Source organism: Somniosus microcephalus, chromosome 11 (assembly GCF_052327205.1).
Source record: "Somniosus microcephalus isolate GS21.2 chromosome 11, FLI_Smic_1.0, whole genome shotgun sequence".
Lineage (NCBI taxonomy): Eukaryota > Metazoa > Chordata > Chondrichthyes > Squaliformes > Somniosidae > Somniosus > Somniosus microcephalus.
The window spans coordinates 211,089,643-211,107,456 of record NC_140997.1 but is presented as its reverse complement, the minus strand read 5'-3'; the positions used below and the strand labels follow the sequence as shown (position 1 = coordinate 211,107,456).

At 49.4% G+C, this 17,814-nt stretch overlaps 1 protein-coding gene across 1 annotated transcript in view; it reads right to left on the bottom strand.

The window, feature by feature from the left end:
* Nucleotides 1–334: 334 nt before the first annotated feature.
* The window catches only part of atrip (ATR interacting protein), a 50,341-nt gene continuing 32,861 nt past the window's right edge, over nt 335–17,814 (bottom strand). The window contains exons 11-16 of the mRNA XM_086000001.1: nt 12,142–12,206; nt 11,769–11,920; nt 11,521–11,655; nt 10,865–10,951; nt 9,749–10,001; nt 335–1,525 (exon numbers count right to left, since the gene is read on the bottom strand). Of these exons, the coding sequence (XP_085856127.1) occupies nt 1,452–1,525; nt 9,749–10,001; nt 10,865–10,951; nt 11,521–11,655; nt 11,769–11,920; nt 12,142–12,206 (766 nt within the window). The 3' untranslated portion in view covers nt 335–1,451. The remainder of the gene's footprint in view (nt 1,526–9,748; nt 10,002–10,864; nt 10,952–11,520; nt 11,656–11,768; nt 11,921–12,141; nt 12,207–17,814) is intronic.

Here is a 17,814-nt window from a genome sequence, read left to right as displayed (position 1 = left end):
ATGGAATCGACCATCAAGATCAATTGTAGCTGGTGGGCCCAAGTAACACATGACCAATGTCACAAATTATTTTACTGCATTTATGACATTCAAAAATAGTTTAAAAAATTACACTGAACAATTATTCCTATTACAAAAACATGGCTATTTTGCAATCACTAGATTTCCAATAGGAATTTTTTTTGTCCATTTAATTTGCTAAGCTGCAGAAGCTGGGTGAGCAATTTGAAAAAACTTTTGTTATAAGATACAAGTTTTTTCATGTAGTTAAGGGACTAGGAAAATGCATTCTATACTGAAAGAGAAGTTTAAAAAAACAAAAACAGTCACTATAAAATGTTTATAATTTTACATTTATTGTAAAGAAAACAAAATTGTACAAATATTTTACATCTCTGAAGTTGCAGTGATCCCCCACATTTTGGCAGCACAGAAAATTAATTCAGTTATCAAACTGAATAGTCTCACTTAGAAATTAAACATTTTTATTCCACATGCATGGACATTCAATCGATGGTATTTCATCTTCAAACTTTGTTGAACCAGTCACCCAAGCCATTAGCTGATGAAATTGTCACTTGTCACACTCAACACACACATACGCTTAAAAAAAAAAGTACCGCAGATGTTGGAAGATTAAAACAAAAACAGAAAATGCTGGAAACACAGGTCAGGCAGCATCTGTGGAGATAGCAAAAAAAGTTCACATTTCAGTTCTGACAAAGGCCTGAAACATTCACTTTTTCCCTTTCTCCACAGATGCTCCCTGACCCGCCGAGTGTTTTGAACATTATCCATTTTTGTTATACGCTATCTGTTAAATATTCTGAACTCAGCCTGCAGAGCATTGCATCAGGGAATCTGAAAATATAGCACTCCAACACCGCAGTTTCCGTGATAATAAATCACTCAAGCAAAAATGCATACCGGAGCGAATTTTTAAACAATTGTTTAAAAAAATGCATATAAAACAAATATGCAGCTGAGGTGGAGTAGTTTACCAAAAAGCAAACCACTTGACAGTCAGACCGTTGTAAGTTATTTCTCTTGTTGCACTCTTGGGTTACAGAGCCCAGTGTTAATAAACCACCAAACTCTATTGTATGGCCAGTGTATAAAAAGTAGTTGTATATCCTCATTTTAAAACTGTAAAAGATGACATTTAACGACTGTTTCTGACAGTGATAGCTGTGACATATGTGGACGCAGTTATTAACCACTATTTCATTCTCACTTGAACTGGTGAAAAAGACACGAACAGTTGCATCTATTTAACCCGCCAAACTAGTGCTTTAAAACCAATTCATTATGATTTTCATGACATTTAATTATGCAGTGAAAATCAGCTCAGTTAAATCAGACTATAAATGGATGTATTTAAGTAGCAGTTATCTATGTTAGCTGCAAATGCATGAAATTGATGAAGTTTCTTCATTCCTGTATATGGTGCTTTAAGGTCCATCAGTTTCTAGCCCCTGATACTCGGCTTCAGGCTCATGGGAACAAAGCTCTTCCAAAGCTAGCTCTGAAATAAGATTTAGTATAAATGAGACAGTAAATATTTTTTGCAAACCAAGGCTTCTAACACAATTTTTAAAAATTAAATAACCACATGAAGCATTTCAACTAGACATTAAAAAGAGGATGCAAGAGTTTTGATCAGTGTTGCAGTTATCTAAAAATAGAACTCATTTGTTCTTGGTGAAAGCCGACTATGATTCCAGGCAATAGTTGGCGAAACTCAGTTTATGAAGCAGTTAAATAAAGCAACAGAATGACCAATCCCAACTCTGTGCATGTGAACAAAGTCCCAGTGTTCTCTAATACTTAAGTTCTTTATTCTGTTTATATGCAATACTCGGGTACAGTATTGTGGTGCTCGTGTTACTGGATGAGTAATCCACAGGCTTGGACTGATAATCTGGAGAACGCAAGCTCAAATCATACCATGACAGTTTGAGAATTTGAATTCAGTTTTTTAAAAAAAGCTGGCATCAGTAAAAGTGACTATGAAGCTGTGGATTGTCATGAAAAAGCAACTGATTAGATAATGTCCTGTAGGGAAGGAAACCTGCCGACCTTACCCAATTTGGCCTATATATATGTGACTCCAGTCCCTCAGCAACATGGTTAACTCTTAACTGCCCTCTAACGTGGCCTGGCAAGCCACTCAGTTGTATCAAACTGTTACTGCAGCGGTTCAAGAAGGTTGCCCATCACCACCTTCTCAGGGCAACTAGGGATGGGCAATAAATGCTGGCTTTGCCAGTGCAGAGAATGGCCCAGAAATTCAGGTCTCCACGGGCGAGTACGCACTGGGTACTCACCCGTAAGCCCAATGAAAGTGCCGGTTTCCTGCATGCACTGCGCATGCGCGGGAAACCGGCACTTCCTTTCCCCTGAAAGCAGGGGTTCAGAGGTCGAACGCGTGCGTGGGAGAGGCTGCGCGTGCGCATCGAACTTCAGTTTTTTTTTTTTTTTTTTGCAGGTTTTCCCGGGAAGGCAAGTCTGCAGAAGTTAGACATGTAAAAAACAGGCGTAAGGCCTACTTTTTACAAGGTAAGTGGTGAATTAATTAAAATTAAAACATTTTTTTCCATAGGTTTATTATTTTTAAATACTTTAAAGCAAGGTAAGTTTATTTTTAGCCCCGTTAGAAAATAAAATTATTTTTTTCAAAAATTTATTGTTTAAAATAGTTATTTCATGTAATTTATAGTTTATTTAAAAAATGTGATTTAAAAAAAAAATTATTTGAAGATTTAGTGATGTTTTGGGGCCCGTAGTATTTCTAAGTTTGACAGCACTTCCTGTCAGACTTATGAATGGGCATTCCCTGCTCCGATTGGCTCTCCATGGCCCACGTGATCCCAGGGGACGCATCAAACTAACTGCGCCCCTGGGATACGCAAGCACTGCGCGCCGGCAGTTGGAGCAGGCCCAGGATCGGAATCCCACGCGGGCCCACAGCTCAACGGCCAGCGCGCTAGGTAAGTGCCGATCGGGGGCTTACACCCGCGGGAAGCCCCCGACCCAAATTTCTGGGCCAATATATTAATAATTTTTTTAAAAATTCAAAGTGCATAAATTGTTCTTCATACAAAAGTGAAAAGTTTAGGCAAATGTCTGCCTGCATTGCTCTCTTGGAAAGGTGTGAACACCACAAGTATACCAACCTATTGATGAATTTGTACACGACATTGGTTAAGCCGCTGTTGTAGTATTGCATGCAGTACTAAGCACCCATTATTGGAATGATAGGGAAAGGATACAATTAAGATTCACGAGAATATCACAAATGGGAGACTATGGTTAGAGAGACTAAAAAAACTGGAGCATTTTCCTACTGTAACAGGGAATATTAAGCGGGCATTCAAATACATGTTTTTCAAAATTATGGAGGATTTTAAGAGAGTAAATAGTGAAAGATTGTTTTCACTGGTTGACAAGTTGGAGGCCTAGCCTCAGATATAAGAATGAAGGGCGAATTTAGAAGAAATTCCTCTTAAATTCCTCCTTCGTTCTTGTGATAATTAAAACATGGAATTCTTTACCACAAGTGGCTATTGTGACATTGGCTATGAATACATTTTAAATCTCAAGTCTATGCACAGTTTCCATCTACAAAATCTTACTTCCTGTTATGTTTCCGATATACTTTTTTTGTCAACTTTCCCCATTATAAGTTCCTATGTCCACATTTATAATGGGAACTGAATATATAAACTCTGCAATTATACCCTCTAACTGGTTTTGCAGCTTCTGCTGCAGAGAAATCCCTATGCTCCAACCAACTCTACTTCTCTGCTTCCCAAAGTGACAAGTTTTGTCACGTAACTATAAAGAATATAGAACAAAGTATTAAATTATTGTTGCAAAATCCGCCCTCAGTACAAACAACCTTATTGGGAACAATGGAAGAAGTTCAGTAAAATAAAAAGGCACTAAAATAATGGCAGCATATTCGCATGATGGTTGTTTAGACAAATGCACCACTTGGTGAAGACACATAATCCGACCAACCAGAAGGTCCCGGGTTCATAAGAACTTAAGAAATTAGGAGCAGGAGTAAGCCATATGGCCCCTTGAGCCTGCTCCACCATGCAATAAGATTTAGAATTTTGAATCTTGAATCATGGGTTCAATTCCATCCGAGGCGCAGCTGAGCGGCAGAGCGACTGCAAGAGGCCCCAGAGGCTCAGGTAGGCCCCAGTGCAGCATCGGCAGCGGGTGGAGGCGGAGCTGAGCGGCAGAGCGACTACAAGAGGCCCCAGAGGCTCAGGTAGGCCCCAGTGCGGCATCGGCAGCGGGTGGAGGCGGAGCTGAGCAGCAGAGCGACGACAAGAGGCCCCAGAGGCTCAGGTAGGCCCCAGTGCGGCATCGGCAGCGGGTGGAGGCGGAGCTGAGCGGCAGAGCGACTACAAGAGGCCCCAGAGGCTCAGGTAGGCGTACCAATCTCAGGGAAGGAGGTGTAAAAAGTATTCAAGGTGTGACGTCACCACAAAGCGGGTAAGTGATTGGTTGGTAAGTATTTCTCCCTTTTTAAGCTTAAATCTCCTTGGTTTATAGTTTCTAAGGTGTGATATTCACCATCTAGAATCGAGGCAGAGGGTATTTAAGAATATATTAATAAATTTAATTAATTACATTGAATGGGAGATCAGGCGATGTGTTGCTGCTGCAATATGTGGGAGCTGGTGGACACCATTGATGCTCACATTTGCAGTAAGTGTTGGCTGCTCGAGGAATTCCGGCTCCGTGTTGAAGAGCTGGAGTCCGAGCTTCAAACACCGAGACACATCAGGGAGGGGGAGAGTTACCTGGACTCTGTGTATCACGAGGTATTCACACCAATTAGATTAATTAATTCAGATATAGTCTGTGGCCAGGGTCAGGATGGTGTGACAAGAAGTGAGGCAGGTACGGGGATCCAGGAGGTAGTGTTGGAGGAGCCGCAGCCCTTGCACTTGTCCAACAGGTTCGAGGCTCTTACTCCCTGTGAGGATGGGAACAGGGACTGCGGGGAGGATGAGCAACCTGGCACCGGGGGGCCATTCAAGTGGGGGGAGTTAATAGAAATGTTGTAGTGGTAGGGGATAGTATCGTTAGGGGGATAGATAGAGTTCTCTGCAGCCGAGAGCGAGAGTCCCGAAGGTTGTGTTGCCTGCCCGGTGCCAGGGTTAAGGACATCTCCTCTGGGCTGGAGAGAAACTTGGAGTGGGAGGGGGAGGATCCAGTTGTCGTGGTCCATGTTGGTACCAACGACATAGATAGGACAAGGAAGGAGGTTCTGCTGAGGGAGTTTGAGCAGCTAGGGGCCAAATTAAAAAGCAGAACCACAAGGGTAATAATCTCTGGATTATTACCTGAGCCATGAGCGAATTTGGCTAGGACAAATAAAATTAGAGAGTTAAATGCGTGGCTCAAAGACTGGTGTGGGAGAAATGGGTTTTGCTTCCTGGGACACTGGCACCAGTACTGGGGCAGGAGGGAGCTGTTCCGTTGGGACGGGCTTCACTTGGCCAGTGCTGGGACTAATCCTGGCGGATCATATAACTAGGGCTGTAGAGAGGGCTTTAAACGAACTAGTGGGGGGGGGGGGGGGGGGGGGGAGGTTCCTAGAGAGCAAATAATACAAATGACAACAGAGAAGGTCATAGACTTAGGTAGCAGTGGGGAAATTAAAAACCAGAGCATGTCAGGAAGGGGCAGAAGGTATGGAGTAAAAGGTCAAGTAATAAAAAGGGCAAAAGCAGGAACTAAGTGTCACAAAACATCTTTGAAAGTTCTCTATCTGAATGCATGTAGCATTCGTAACAAAATAGATGAGTTAATGGCACAAATAACTACATATGGGTATGATCTTGTGGCCATTACAGAAACATGGCTGCAAGGTGACAATGCCTGGGAATTAAACATACCAGGTTATTTAACGATCAGGAAGGACAGGCAGGAAGGAAGGGGAGGTGGGGTGGCTATGTTAATAAAGGAAGGGGAGGTGGGGTGGCTATGTTAATAAAGGAAGGAATCACTGTAATACAGAGAAATGATATTGGGTCAAAAGATCAGGACAATGAAACAGTTTGGGTGGAGGTAAGGAATAATAAGGGGAAAAAAACACTAGTGGGCGTAGTCTATAGGCCTCCGAACAGTGGCAACTCTGTTGGACGGAGTATCAATCAGGAAATAGTTGAGGCTTGTAATAAGGGAACATCTATAATTATGGGTGATTTTAACTATCATATTAATTGGACAAATCAAATTGGGCAGGGCTGCCTTGAGGATGAGTTCATTGAGTGTATTAGGGATGGGTTTCTTGAGCAGTATGTAACTGAACCGACCAGGGGTCAGGCAACCTTAGATCTGGTCCTGTGTAACGAGACGGGATTAATTAAAAATGTCCTAGTAAAGGATCCCCTTGGAATGAGTGACCATAACATGGTTGAATTCCATATTCAATTAGAGGGTGAGAAGGTTGGATCTCAAACAAGCGTGCTAAGCTTGAATAAAGGAGACTATGAAGGTATGAGAGCGGAATTGAGTAGAGTGGATTGGGAAAATAGATTAAAGGGTAAGACGATACATGATCAGTGGTGTATATTGAAGGAGTTATTTTACAACTTCCAAAAAATATATATTCCACTGAGAAGGGTGTAAAAGAAAAGACAGCCATCCGTGGCTAAGTAAAGAAATTAAGGATAGTATTCGACTAAAAACAAGGGCATATAAGGTAGCCAAATCTAGTGGGAGGATAGAGGATTGGGAAAACTTTAAAAGACAGCAAAAAATAACAAAAAGATTGATTAAGAAAGGGAAGATAGATTATGAAAGTAAATTAGCAAAAAATATAAAAACAGATAGTAAGAGTTTTTATTAGTTATATAAAATGAAAAAGGGTGGCTAAAGTAAATGTTGGTCCCTTAGAGGATGAGACTGGGAAATTAATGGTGGGAAATATGGAGATGGCAAAAACACTGAATGAATATTTTACATCAGTCTTTACAGTAGAAGACACTAAGAATATCCCAACACTGGACAAACAGGGGGCTAAAGGGGGGGGGGGGGGAGGAGCTAAACACGATCAAAATCACTAAGGAAGTGGTACTCGGTAAAATAATGGGACTCAAGGCAGATAAATCACCTGGACCTGATGGCTTACATCCTAGGGTCTTGAGGGAAGTGGCGGTAGGGATTGTGGATGCATTGGTAATAATTTTCCAAAACTCCCTGGACTCGGCAATGGTCCCGGCAGACTGGAAAACTGCTAATGTAACACCCTTATTTAAAAAGGGCAGTAGACAGAAGGCTGGAAACTATAGACCGGTTAGCCTAACATCTGCGGTAGGTAAAATTTTGGAGTCCATTATTAAGGAGACAGTAACAGGACATTTGGATAATCATAATTTAATACAACAAAGTCAGCATGGTTTTATGAAGGGGAAGTCATGTTTGACAAATTTGCTGAAGTTCTTTGAGGAAGTAACATATAGGGTGGATAAAGGGGAACCAGTGGACGCAGTGTATTTAGACTTCCAAAAGGCATTTGACAAGGTGCCACACAAAAGATTATTGCTTAAGATAAAAAATCACGGGATTGGGGGTAATATTCTGGCATGGATAGAGGATTGGCTATCTAACAGAAGGCAGAGAGTTGGGATAAATGGTTCATTCTCAGACTGGCAATCAGTAACTAGTGGTGTTCCGCAGGGGTCAGTGCTGGGTTCCCAACTCTTTACAATCTATATTAACGATTTGGAGGAGGGGACCGAGTGTAACATATCAAAGTTTGCAGATGATACTAAGATGGGGGGGAAAAGTAGTGAGTGAGGAGGACATAAAAAACCTTCAAGGGGACATAGACACGCTAAGTAAGTGGGCAGAGATTTGGCAGATGGAATACAATACTGGAAAGTGTGAGGTTATGCACTTTGGCAGGAAAAATCGTAGAGCAAGTTATTATCTTAATGGCAAGAAACTGGAAAGTACTGCAGTACAAAGGGATCTGGGGGTCCTGGTGCACGAAACTCAAAAGGTTAGTATGCAGGTGCAGCAAGTGATTAAGAAGGCCAGTGGAATGTTGGCTTTCATTGCTAGGGGGATAGAATATAAAAATAGGGAGGTATTGCTTCAGTTGTACAAGGTATTGGTAGACCGCACCTGGAATGCTGCGTACAGTTTTGGTGTCCATACTTAAGAAAGGACATACTTGCTCTCGAGTCAGTACAAAGAAGGTTCACTCGGTTAATCCCGGGGATGAGAGGATGGACATATGAGGAGAGGTTGAGTAGATTAGGACTCTACTCATTGGAGTTCAGAAGAATGAGAGGCGATCTTATTGAAACATATAAGATTGTGAAGGGGTTGGATCGGGTGGATGCAGGGAAGATGTTCCCGATGATGGGTGAAACTAGAACTAGGGGGCATAGTCTTAGAATAAGGGGCTGCTCTTTCAAAACCGAGATGAGGTGGAACTACTTCACTCAGAGGGTGGTAGGTCCATGGAATATGCTGCCCCAAAAAACTGTAGAAGCTACATCATTACATAAATTTAAAACAGAAATAGACAGTTTCCTAGAAGTAAAGGGAATTAAGGGTTACGGGGAGCGGGCAGGAATTTGGACATGAGTCTAGGTTCGGATCGGTCATGGCCCTGTGGGTAGCGGAGCGGGCCCAGGGGCCGTGTAGCCTGAACCTGTTCCTATTTCGTGTGTCTAATTCTGTTAGATGCAGGAGATGGTTCTGAGATCGTGGATTGGCGGTTAGGATCAGATCAGCCATGATCTTATTGAATGGCGGAGCAGGCTCGAGGGGCTGATTGGCCTACTCCTGCTCCTATTTCTTATGTTCTTATGATACCAGCTATGGAGAACTTCAATTGGCTTCAGCACCCCTTGGGCTAGGAAGGAAACAAAATCATTCTTGCTCTTCAGTGATATTGCAGGACATATTCTGGAAAGTGCACATGTGTGGACACCAGCGAGGACAGGATACAGGCCCTTCAAATTCAAATAGCCTGTCAAGCCTCACTGTCAATGCTCTCACGTGGAGAATGACCATTTGGATGAAGTACTGGAAAGTTGTCAGTGCCTGTGGAGTTGTACCATAGCGGTAGCACCAGTCAGGAGAGGAAGGCGGAGAATGAACGAGGGGGGAAAAATGGTCGCATAAACAAAAGCAAAATAAAAATACTGTGAGGATGTTCTCAATTTTTCATATTACAGGTTCCTATTTCACTGCCATATTGTACTTGGAACCGACTGCATATTCAGAACTGAAAAATTCATTCTTGTATACAATTGCTCTAGCTCATGGATATGATGGCCTCATTCTGTGCTGCAAACTTTTATGGTTCTATGAATCTAGTTATATGCAACATTTGGATTATACTCATTTCCTCGGTCCGTTGATGAAAGGGTTAGAGAGCAAAATCAATTGTGAATAGATCTTGCTGAGTTCACCACCTTAAGACTTTTTCAACTGACCATGCCACCTGAACAGTTGTGTTGTTCAAAGTACTCTTTTTCCTATCTTCCATAATCTTACTGCCCAGATCTCTACCAAACATTTTCTTAAAATAGATGTGGTATTGAGAAGGGATTTAGGGATAGGGTGAGAAGTTGATTTATGAAAAAATAGACAGGCTTATTTTGGCCCAATGGCACTTTTCTCTTCCCAAAAATACTTCTGTTCTTAGACACACTTTATTAACCAAATAAATCAAGATGCCAATTTACAACAAACCTCTCACCTTCACTTTCTTCTAGATCTGGTATTTTTTTTAAAATAGCTTTAATTCCGTGCATAACTTGATCATAAAGGTGCAGCACATCCAAACAGTGGTCTGTAAAGTTTTTGTCCCTCTGTGAAAGGCAATGCAGCAACAAAACAGTTTCCCTCAGGAACTGCACCACAGCTTGATTACCCAGTGAAGAAAGGTTCTGTTGGGATATTCGAATAGTCAGCCACTGTCGATGCAACATGACTATTAAAGTCTTCAAGACCTGCAGAATAACAGAAATGGCATATAAAATAAACAGTATTTAGTATAGCTTATATCACGGTTAGTTCCTGCTTATTCACAATGAATGTTACATTGCATGAAAACCACCAATTTCCTAGAGCTTGCCAACTAAATTTTCAACTCAACCAAATGTTCACTCTCAAAGCATACATTCTCCAGCGTGGAGGAAGAAAGATTTGGGCCATGGATGTTTTTTTCCCATCAATGTCATGTTTCACTGGAAGGAGAGATTACTGAAGGCTGACTTGAGAACAAACTATTTGCCTGTGATGCCCCAATTAATGGAAAAGTTAAAATGTGCTAACAGAAGCAAATAGGTCTGTATGACAGATAGCTCTGGAAACTAAACTGATAAAATCTAGTTGGACGTCAAGTACCCAACTGCATGAGGAACTAAACTACTTCAAAATTGTTTGACTGTTCCGTTGAAATTTTTACAGGCACACAAATAAGGTAAAAGCTTCAATAGTGCTATGCCCATATTGGATAACATTCTGAGATAATGTTTATACTACAAATATAACATCAGAATAATGTATTTTCACTTCACACTGACATTATAGTGATAATGTAACCGTAGCCTAAATCCGGAGTCAAGGCCGGACACTGAACATTGTAACTGTAGTGTCAAACTGGGCCTTAACTCTGGATTTACACTACACAGATTTAAGTCCTGACACTAAACTTGTACTGCATCCCTAAATCAGATTTGAACAAACAGCACCATCAGTTTTTGATTTATGAATAATTCTTAAGGCTATCTACTTAAGTCCAACTAAACAGATGCTGGATCTCTATAATAAACATTCAATTCATTTTTTGCATATAAAGTTGCTTGGTTACCTCAGTATTGCACAGACAGTCTGATTCTACCAACACCATGCTGGCACCAGAATGGGACAAACCAAATTTGGTGAGGAATCGAACAACCTAATATGGACAAGTCACAAAAAAAGTTTTGTTTTATTTCCAACTGCATAAAAAATCTTTGTTAATAACATACTTGGAAATAATCAAATCACTAAAATAGCTCACCAATATTACTTTGAATGAATATGTAGCTCAGTATAAAAATGAAAGCTTGTCTAGTTACTTGTTTTGTCATTTTCCTAAACCATGTCAGGATGACTTTGCTGCTCAAGATCAATCTTGTGACTCTAAATACCCAAATTAAATTTTGAACAAGATTCTAAAATTATCTGATGGATTAAATGCAATAAAAAAGAAAAATGCAAGTGCAGTAAATGTGATGTTTCTTGTGCACATCTACACAATACGAGATGTAACATTTCACAAAAATTGCACCATAACTACATCATGAAGCTGCAAATTTGAATCCTTTTCAGTTCAAGCGAGCGTTAAAAATTTCACAATTTATGCGGCCATGACTATCAAAATGCTTCAGGTGAATGAGTTGCAATGGTTTACACCGTGCACACTAATCATTGCAAAAAGTGGTCTGCTAATTTATCAGTTACAGTAGAATTTCCGGAATTTACCTCTTGCTCCAGCTGCAGCCAAAGTCTATCTGCCGCAGAGCTGTCAGGTCTGGAGGAAGCATACGTGTACAGATTAAGAAACAGGCATGAAGCTGGAAAGAGAGAATGCAATTTTATTAAATTTACCAATAAGCAAGAAAGTCAACATTATATTTATATTATAATCAGGTTATGGATTGTGTAAAGATTAAATCAGAAAATTGTAATATATGCCCATACTGCAGACACAGGAACAAGTTAAGCCTCACCTTGATCAACAAACCAAAATACCACATTAACACAAATCGAATGAATGGCACTTTTGGGGTGAAGTAAACTACATCATTGGTTGGAATGACCAGCTGCACTGTTTCCTGGTACACTGCAGTTACCACTGAGCTAACATAGTCCCAGACTCCATCTTTGATTTTAATTACAAGTTACAATTAAAACAGTCACTGGGGCTATGGCGTGTTGGAGCACAGGTATGATGCACCATGGAGTAGTAAAACCCGAGGCTGCAACTGCCATTTCCTGATCTCAGCAATGCTTTCCTGTGGATGCCCCTTGCAGAGGTCAGATGTTTGCTCACAAGAAAGGAAATTTATGGGGGCTTGTTATTCTGGGCTACCGTTACAATACTCCCGGCAGCTAGGAACTGGTCTCCATTCTTGCTTCTCAGTTGGGGAGAGTGTAGCTTCTTACAACTACAGAAGGAACAGAAAATGAAGCAAATAACTTGCAAAAGTCACCAAAAAAAAAAGCAGCTTCCTGGATAGCTTAACTGGCAAATGCACTACTCGGGGTCCAACTGATCCATATGGACCAATATGTCCCAGGTTTGGTCCCTGATCTGTGTTTTGTTACCCTGGGTAGTGAAAGTGCTATTACAATTGGCTTCATCACATCAGACCAGAGAGGCAATTTAAAAAGTTAACTAGGATTCTGATAGCTATCCAGCAATTCATGCTAGGAAGTGTGCCTGAATGGATGTTGAGTGAGGATGGGATCAGGCTCAGAAATGATGCCTGGCTAAATAGTCTATCAGTGTCTAAACTCACATGAAAAAGGCCACTTTGGCAAGGTGGCAGAAGGCAACTGACACCCAGGGACCAAGGAAATGTATTCGAAGGCCACGTTTACAGGACATATTAAAACAAATAATTTTTCATGAATATGCTCTTCAAAAATCAAACAAATTATCCCAGGTAACAGGTGACTTCAAATTTGATGGAATGAATTAGCTGCGGTCAGCACTGTAATAATTACAATGATCGTTCAAAAGAGCAGTCAGCCAGAGCAATCTCTTCCACTGCCACCTAGTGCTATCATTACCAGCTGCCCTCACTTCTCAGCAACTCAACATATATTGCTATGCGGGCACAAGATAACAATTCTGGGTATGTTTATTTAGGAAGCTCTAGATTAGCACCTAAAATAACCCAGTGTGTTATATGTTGATGTTATTCAGCAACAGGCATTTAGACGAATACAAACATCTGCAACTAACGTGCTTTATTACCGATAACCAAATATAGCAAGTCAGGTGAATACCCACAGCTTTGTCATATCATTTACAAAATCAATGTCAAAAGACGAAAGCAAAGACGAAAATTCATCTCGACGTGTACATTCTATCAAGTCACAGTCTGTGCGCGCAGGCCATCAGAAATATGAATTACACAAATGATGCAAAGAAATAAAATCAACATTCAAGTTTTAGTTGAGGTTTCAACAACAATTTGCATTTATAGTGCACCTTGAACACAGAAAACATCCCAAGGCACTTCACAGTGGTGTTGAGGGAAAAAATAGCATCTAGTTTCATTATTCCTTTCTGGAATGCTGACATGGTTTTGGAGATCAACAACGTAGGTTCTTCAGTTTAAACAGGCTTTTAGAGTATCAGGAAATATCTTGATAAATAAATTCTGAGCTGCTAAAAATAGGAAAGTTAACCAGAGATGTGTGTCTTCTTGTGTATATATCTAGCTGCCCCTGTGCCTTGTTGATTGACATTGCGGGGGGGGAGAGAGAGAGAGAGAGAGAGAGAGAGAAGGATGCACACCGAATTATTATCCGTCACTCTCCCCCTGTCTAATTTATCAATTGCATCCCCCTCTATATGCACACTGGATTATTATCTGTCACTCTCCATAAAGAGTGCCCGGCGGTGCCGAGGGTTTTTTGAGGGCATATAAATGAGTTTGTCTGTCTGTGTGGGAGAGAGAGAGGGGGGCGGCGGGGAGAGAGGGGGGGGGCAGGGAGAGAGGGGGGGGGCAGGGAGAGAGGGGGGGGCAGGGAGAGAGGGGGGGGCAGGGAGAGAGGGGGGGGCAGGGAGAGAGGGGGGGGCAGGAGAGAGGGGCGGGGCAGGGAGAGAGGGGGGGGCAGGGAGAGAGGGGGGGGCAGGGAGAGAGGGGGGGGCATGGAGAGAGGGGGGGGGCAGGGAGAGAGGGGGGGGCAGGGAGAGAGGGGGGGGGGCAGGAGAGGGTGGGGGCAGGGAGAGAGGGGGGGGCAGGAGAGAGGGGGGGGCAGGAGAGAGGGGGGGCAGGGAGAGAGGGGGGGGCAGGGAGAGAGGGGGGGGCAGGAGAGAGGGGGGGGCAGGGAGAGAGGCGGGGGGGGCAGGGAGAGAGGGGGGGAGGCAGGGAGAGAGGGGGGAGAGAGGGGGGGCAGGGAGAGAGGGGGGGGCAGGGAGAGAGGGGGGGGCAGGGAGAGAGGGGGGGGCAGGGAGAGAGGGGGGGGCAGGGAGAGGGGGGGCAGGGAGAGGGGGGCAGGGAGAGAGGGGGGGCAGGGAGAGAGGGGGGGGCAGGGAGAGAGGGGGGGGGCAGGGAGAGAGGGGGGGGCAGGGAGAGAGGGGGGGGCAGGGAGAGGGGGGGCAGGGAGAGAGGGGGCAGGAGAGAGGGGGGGCAGGGAGAGAGGGGGGCAGGGAGAGAGGGGGGGCAGGAGAGAGGGGGGGGCAGGGAGAGAGGGGGGGGCAGGGAGAGAGGGGGGGGCAGGGAGAGAGGGGGGGGCAGGGAGAGAGGGGGGGGCAGGGAGAGAGGGGGGGGCAGGGAGAGAGGGGGGGCAGGGAGAGAGGGGGGGGCAGGGAGAGAGGGGGGGCAGGGAGAGAGGGGGGGGCAGGGAGAGAGGGGGGGGCAGGGAGAGAGGGGGGGCAGGGAGAGAGGGGGGGCAGGGAGAGAGGGGGGGGCAGGGAGAGAGGGGGGGGCAGGGAGAGAGGGGGGGGCAGGGAGAGAGGGGGGGGCAGGGAGAGAGGGGGGGGCAGGGAGAGAGGGGGGGGCAGGGAGAGAGGGGGGGGCAGGGAGAGAGGGGGGGGCAGGGAGAGAGGGGGGGCAGGGAGAGAGGGGGGGGCAGGGAGAGAGGGGGGGGCAGGGAGAGAGGGGGGGGCAGGGAGAGAGGGGGGGGCAGGGAGAGAGGGGGGGCAGGGAGAGGGGGGGCAGGGAGAGAGGGGGGGGCAGGGAGAGAGGGGGGGGCAGGGAGAGAGGGGGGGGGCAGGGAGAGAGGGGGGGGGCAGGGAGAGAGGGGGGGGCAGGGAGAGAGGGGGGGGCAGGGAGAGAGGGGGGGGCAGGGAGAGGGGGGGGCAGGGAGAGAGGGGGGGGCAGGGAGAGGGGGGGGCAGGGAGAGAGGGGGGGGCAGGGAGAGAGGGGGGGGGCAGGGAGAGAGGGGGGGGGCAGGGAGAGAGGGGGGGGGCAGGGAGAGAGGGGGGGGGCAGGGAGAGAGGGGGGGGGCAGGGAGAGAGGGGGGGGCAGGGAGAGAGGGGGGGGCAGGGAGAGAGGGGGGGGGCAGGGAGAGGGGGGGGGCAGGGAGAGAGGGGGGGGGCAGGGAGAGAGGGGGGGGGCAGGGAGAGAGGGGGGGGGCAGGGAGAGAGGGGGGGGGCAGGGAGAGAGGGGGGGGCAGGGAGAGAGGGGGGGGCAGGGAGAGAGGGGGGGGCAGGGAGAGAGGGGGGGGCAGGGAGAGGGGGGGGCAGGGAGAGAGGGGGGGGCAGGGAGAGAGGGGGGGGGCAGGGAGAGAGGGGGGGGCAGGGAGAGGGGGGGGGCAGGGAGAGAGGGGGGGGGCAGGGAGAGAGGGGGGGGCAGGGAGAGAGGGGGGGGCAGGGAGAGAGGGGGGGGCAGGGAGAGAGGGGGGGGCAGGGAGAGAGGGGGGGGCAGGGAGAGAGGGGGGGGCAGGGAGAGAGGGGGGGGCAGGGAGAGAGGGGGGGGGCAGGGAGAGAGGGGGGGGCAGGGAGAGAGGGGGGGGCAGGGAGAGAGGGGGGGCAGGGAGAGAGGGGGGGGCAGGGAGAGAGGGGGGGCAGGGAGAGGGGGGGGCAGGGAGAGAGGGGGGGGCAGGGAGAGAGGGGGGGGCAGGGAGAGAGGGGGGGGCAGGGAGAGAGGGGGGGGCAGGGAGAGAGGGGGGGGCAGGGAGAGAGGGGGGGGCAGGGAGAGAGGGGGGGCAGGAGAGAGGGGGGGGCAGGGAGAGAGGGGGGGGCAGGGAGAGAGGGGGGGCAGGGAGAGAGGGGGGGGCAGGGAGAGAGGGGGGGGGCAGGGAGAGAGGGGGGGGCAGGGAGAGAGGGGGGGCAGGGAGAGAGGGGGGGCAGGGAGAGAGGGGGGGGCAGGGAGAGAGGGGGGGGCAGGGAGAGAGGGGGGGGCAGGGAGAGAGGGGGGGCAGGGAGAGAGGGGGGGGCAGGGAGAGAGGGGGGGGCAGGGAGAGAGGGGGGGGCAGGGAGAGAGGGGGGGGCAGGGAGAGAGGGGGGGGCAGGGAGAGAGGGGGGGGCAGGGAGAGAGGGGGGGGCAGGGAGAGAGGGGGGGCAGGGAGAGAGGGGGGGGCAGGGAGAGAGGGGGGGGCAGGGAGAGAGGGGGGGGCAGGGAGAGAGGGGGGGGCAGGGAGAGAGGGGGGGGCAGGGAGAGAGGGGGGGGCAGGGAGAGAGGGGGGGGCAGGGAGAGAGGGGGGGGCAGGGAGAGAGGGGGGGCAGGGAGAGAGGGGGGGGCAGGAGAGAGGGGGGGGCAGGGAGAGAGGGGGGGGCAGGGAGAGAGGGGGGGGCAGGGAGAGAGGGGGGGGCAGGGAGAGAGGGGGGGGCAGGGAGAGAGGGGGGGGCAGGGAGAGAGGGGGGGGCAGGGAGAGAGGGGGGGGCAGGGAGAGAGGGGGGGGCAGGGAGAGAGGGGGGGGCAGGGAGAGAGGGGGGGGCAGGGAGAGAGGGGGGGGCAGGGAGAGAGGGGGGGGCAGGGAGAGAGGGGGGGGCAGGGAGAGAGGGGGGGGCAGGGAGAGAGGGGGGGGCAGGGAGAGAGGGGGGGGCAGGGAGAGAGGGGGGGGCAGGGAGAGAGGGGGGGGCAGGGAGAGAGGGGGGGGCAGGGAGAGAGGGGGGGGCAGGGAGAGAGGGGGGGGCAGGGAGAGGGGGGGCAGGAGAGGGGGGGGCAGGGAGAGAGGGGGGGGCAGGGAGAGAGGGGGGGGGCAGGGAGAGAGGGGGGGGGCAGGGAGAGAGGGGGGGGCAGGGAGAGAGGGGGGGGCAGGAGAGAGGGGGGGCAGGGAGAGAGGGGGGGGCAGGGAGAGAGGGGGGGGCAGGGAGAGAGGGGGGGGCAGGGAGAGAGGGGGGGGCAGGGAGAGAGGGGGGGGCAGGGAGAGAGGGGGGGGCAGGGAGAGAGGGGGGGGGCAGGGAGAGAGGGGGGGGCAGGGAGAGAGGGGGGGGCAGGGAGAGAGGGGGGGGCAGGGAGAGAGGGGGGGGCAGGGAGAGAGGGGGGGGCAGGGAGAGAGGGGGGGGCAGGGAGAGAGGGGGGGGCAGGGAGAGAGGGGGGGGCAGGGAGAGAGGGGGGGGCAGGGAGAGAGGGGGGGGCAGGGAGAGAGGGGGGGGCAGGGAGAGAGGGGGGGGCAGGGAGAGAGGGGGGGGCAGGGAGAGAGGGGGGGGCAGGGAGAGAGGGGGGGGCAGGGAGAGAGGGGGGGGCAGGGAGAGAGGGGGGGGCAGGGAGAGAGGGGGGGGCAGGGAGAGAGGGGGGGGCAGGGAGAGAGGGGGGGGCAGGGAGAGAGGGGGGGGCAGGGAGAGAGGGGGGGGCAGGGAGAGAGGGGGGGGCAGGGAGAGAGGGGGGGGCAGGGAGAGAGGGGGGGGCAGGGAGAGAGGGGGGGGCAGGGAGAGAGGGGGGGGCAGGGAGAGAGGGGGGGCAGGGAGAGAGGGGGGGGCAGGGAGAGAGGGGGGGCAGGGAGAGAGGGGGGGGCAGGGAGAGAGGGGGGGGCAGGGAGAGAGGGGGGGGCAGGGAGAGAGGGGGGGGCAGGGAGAGAGGGGGGGCAGGGAGAGGGGGGGGGCAGGGAGAGAGGGGGGGGCAGGGAGAGAGGGGGGGGCAGGGAGAGAGGGGG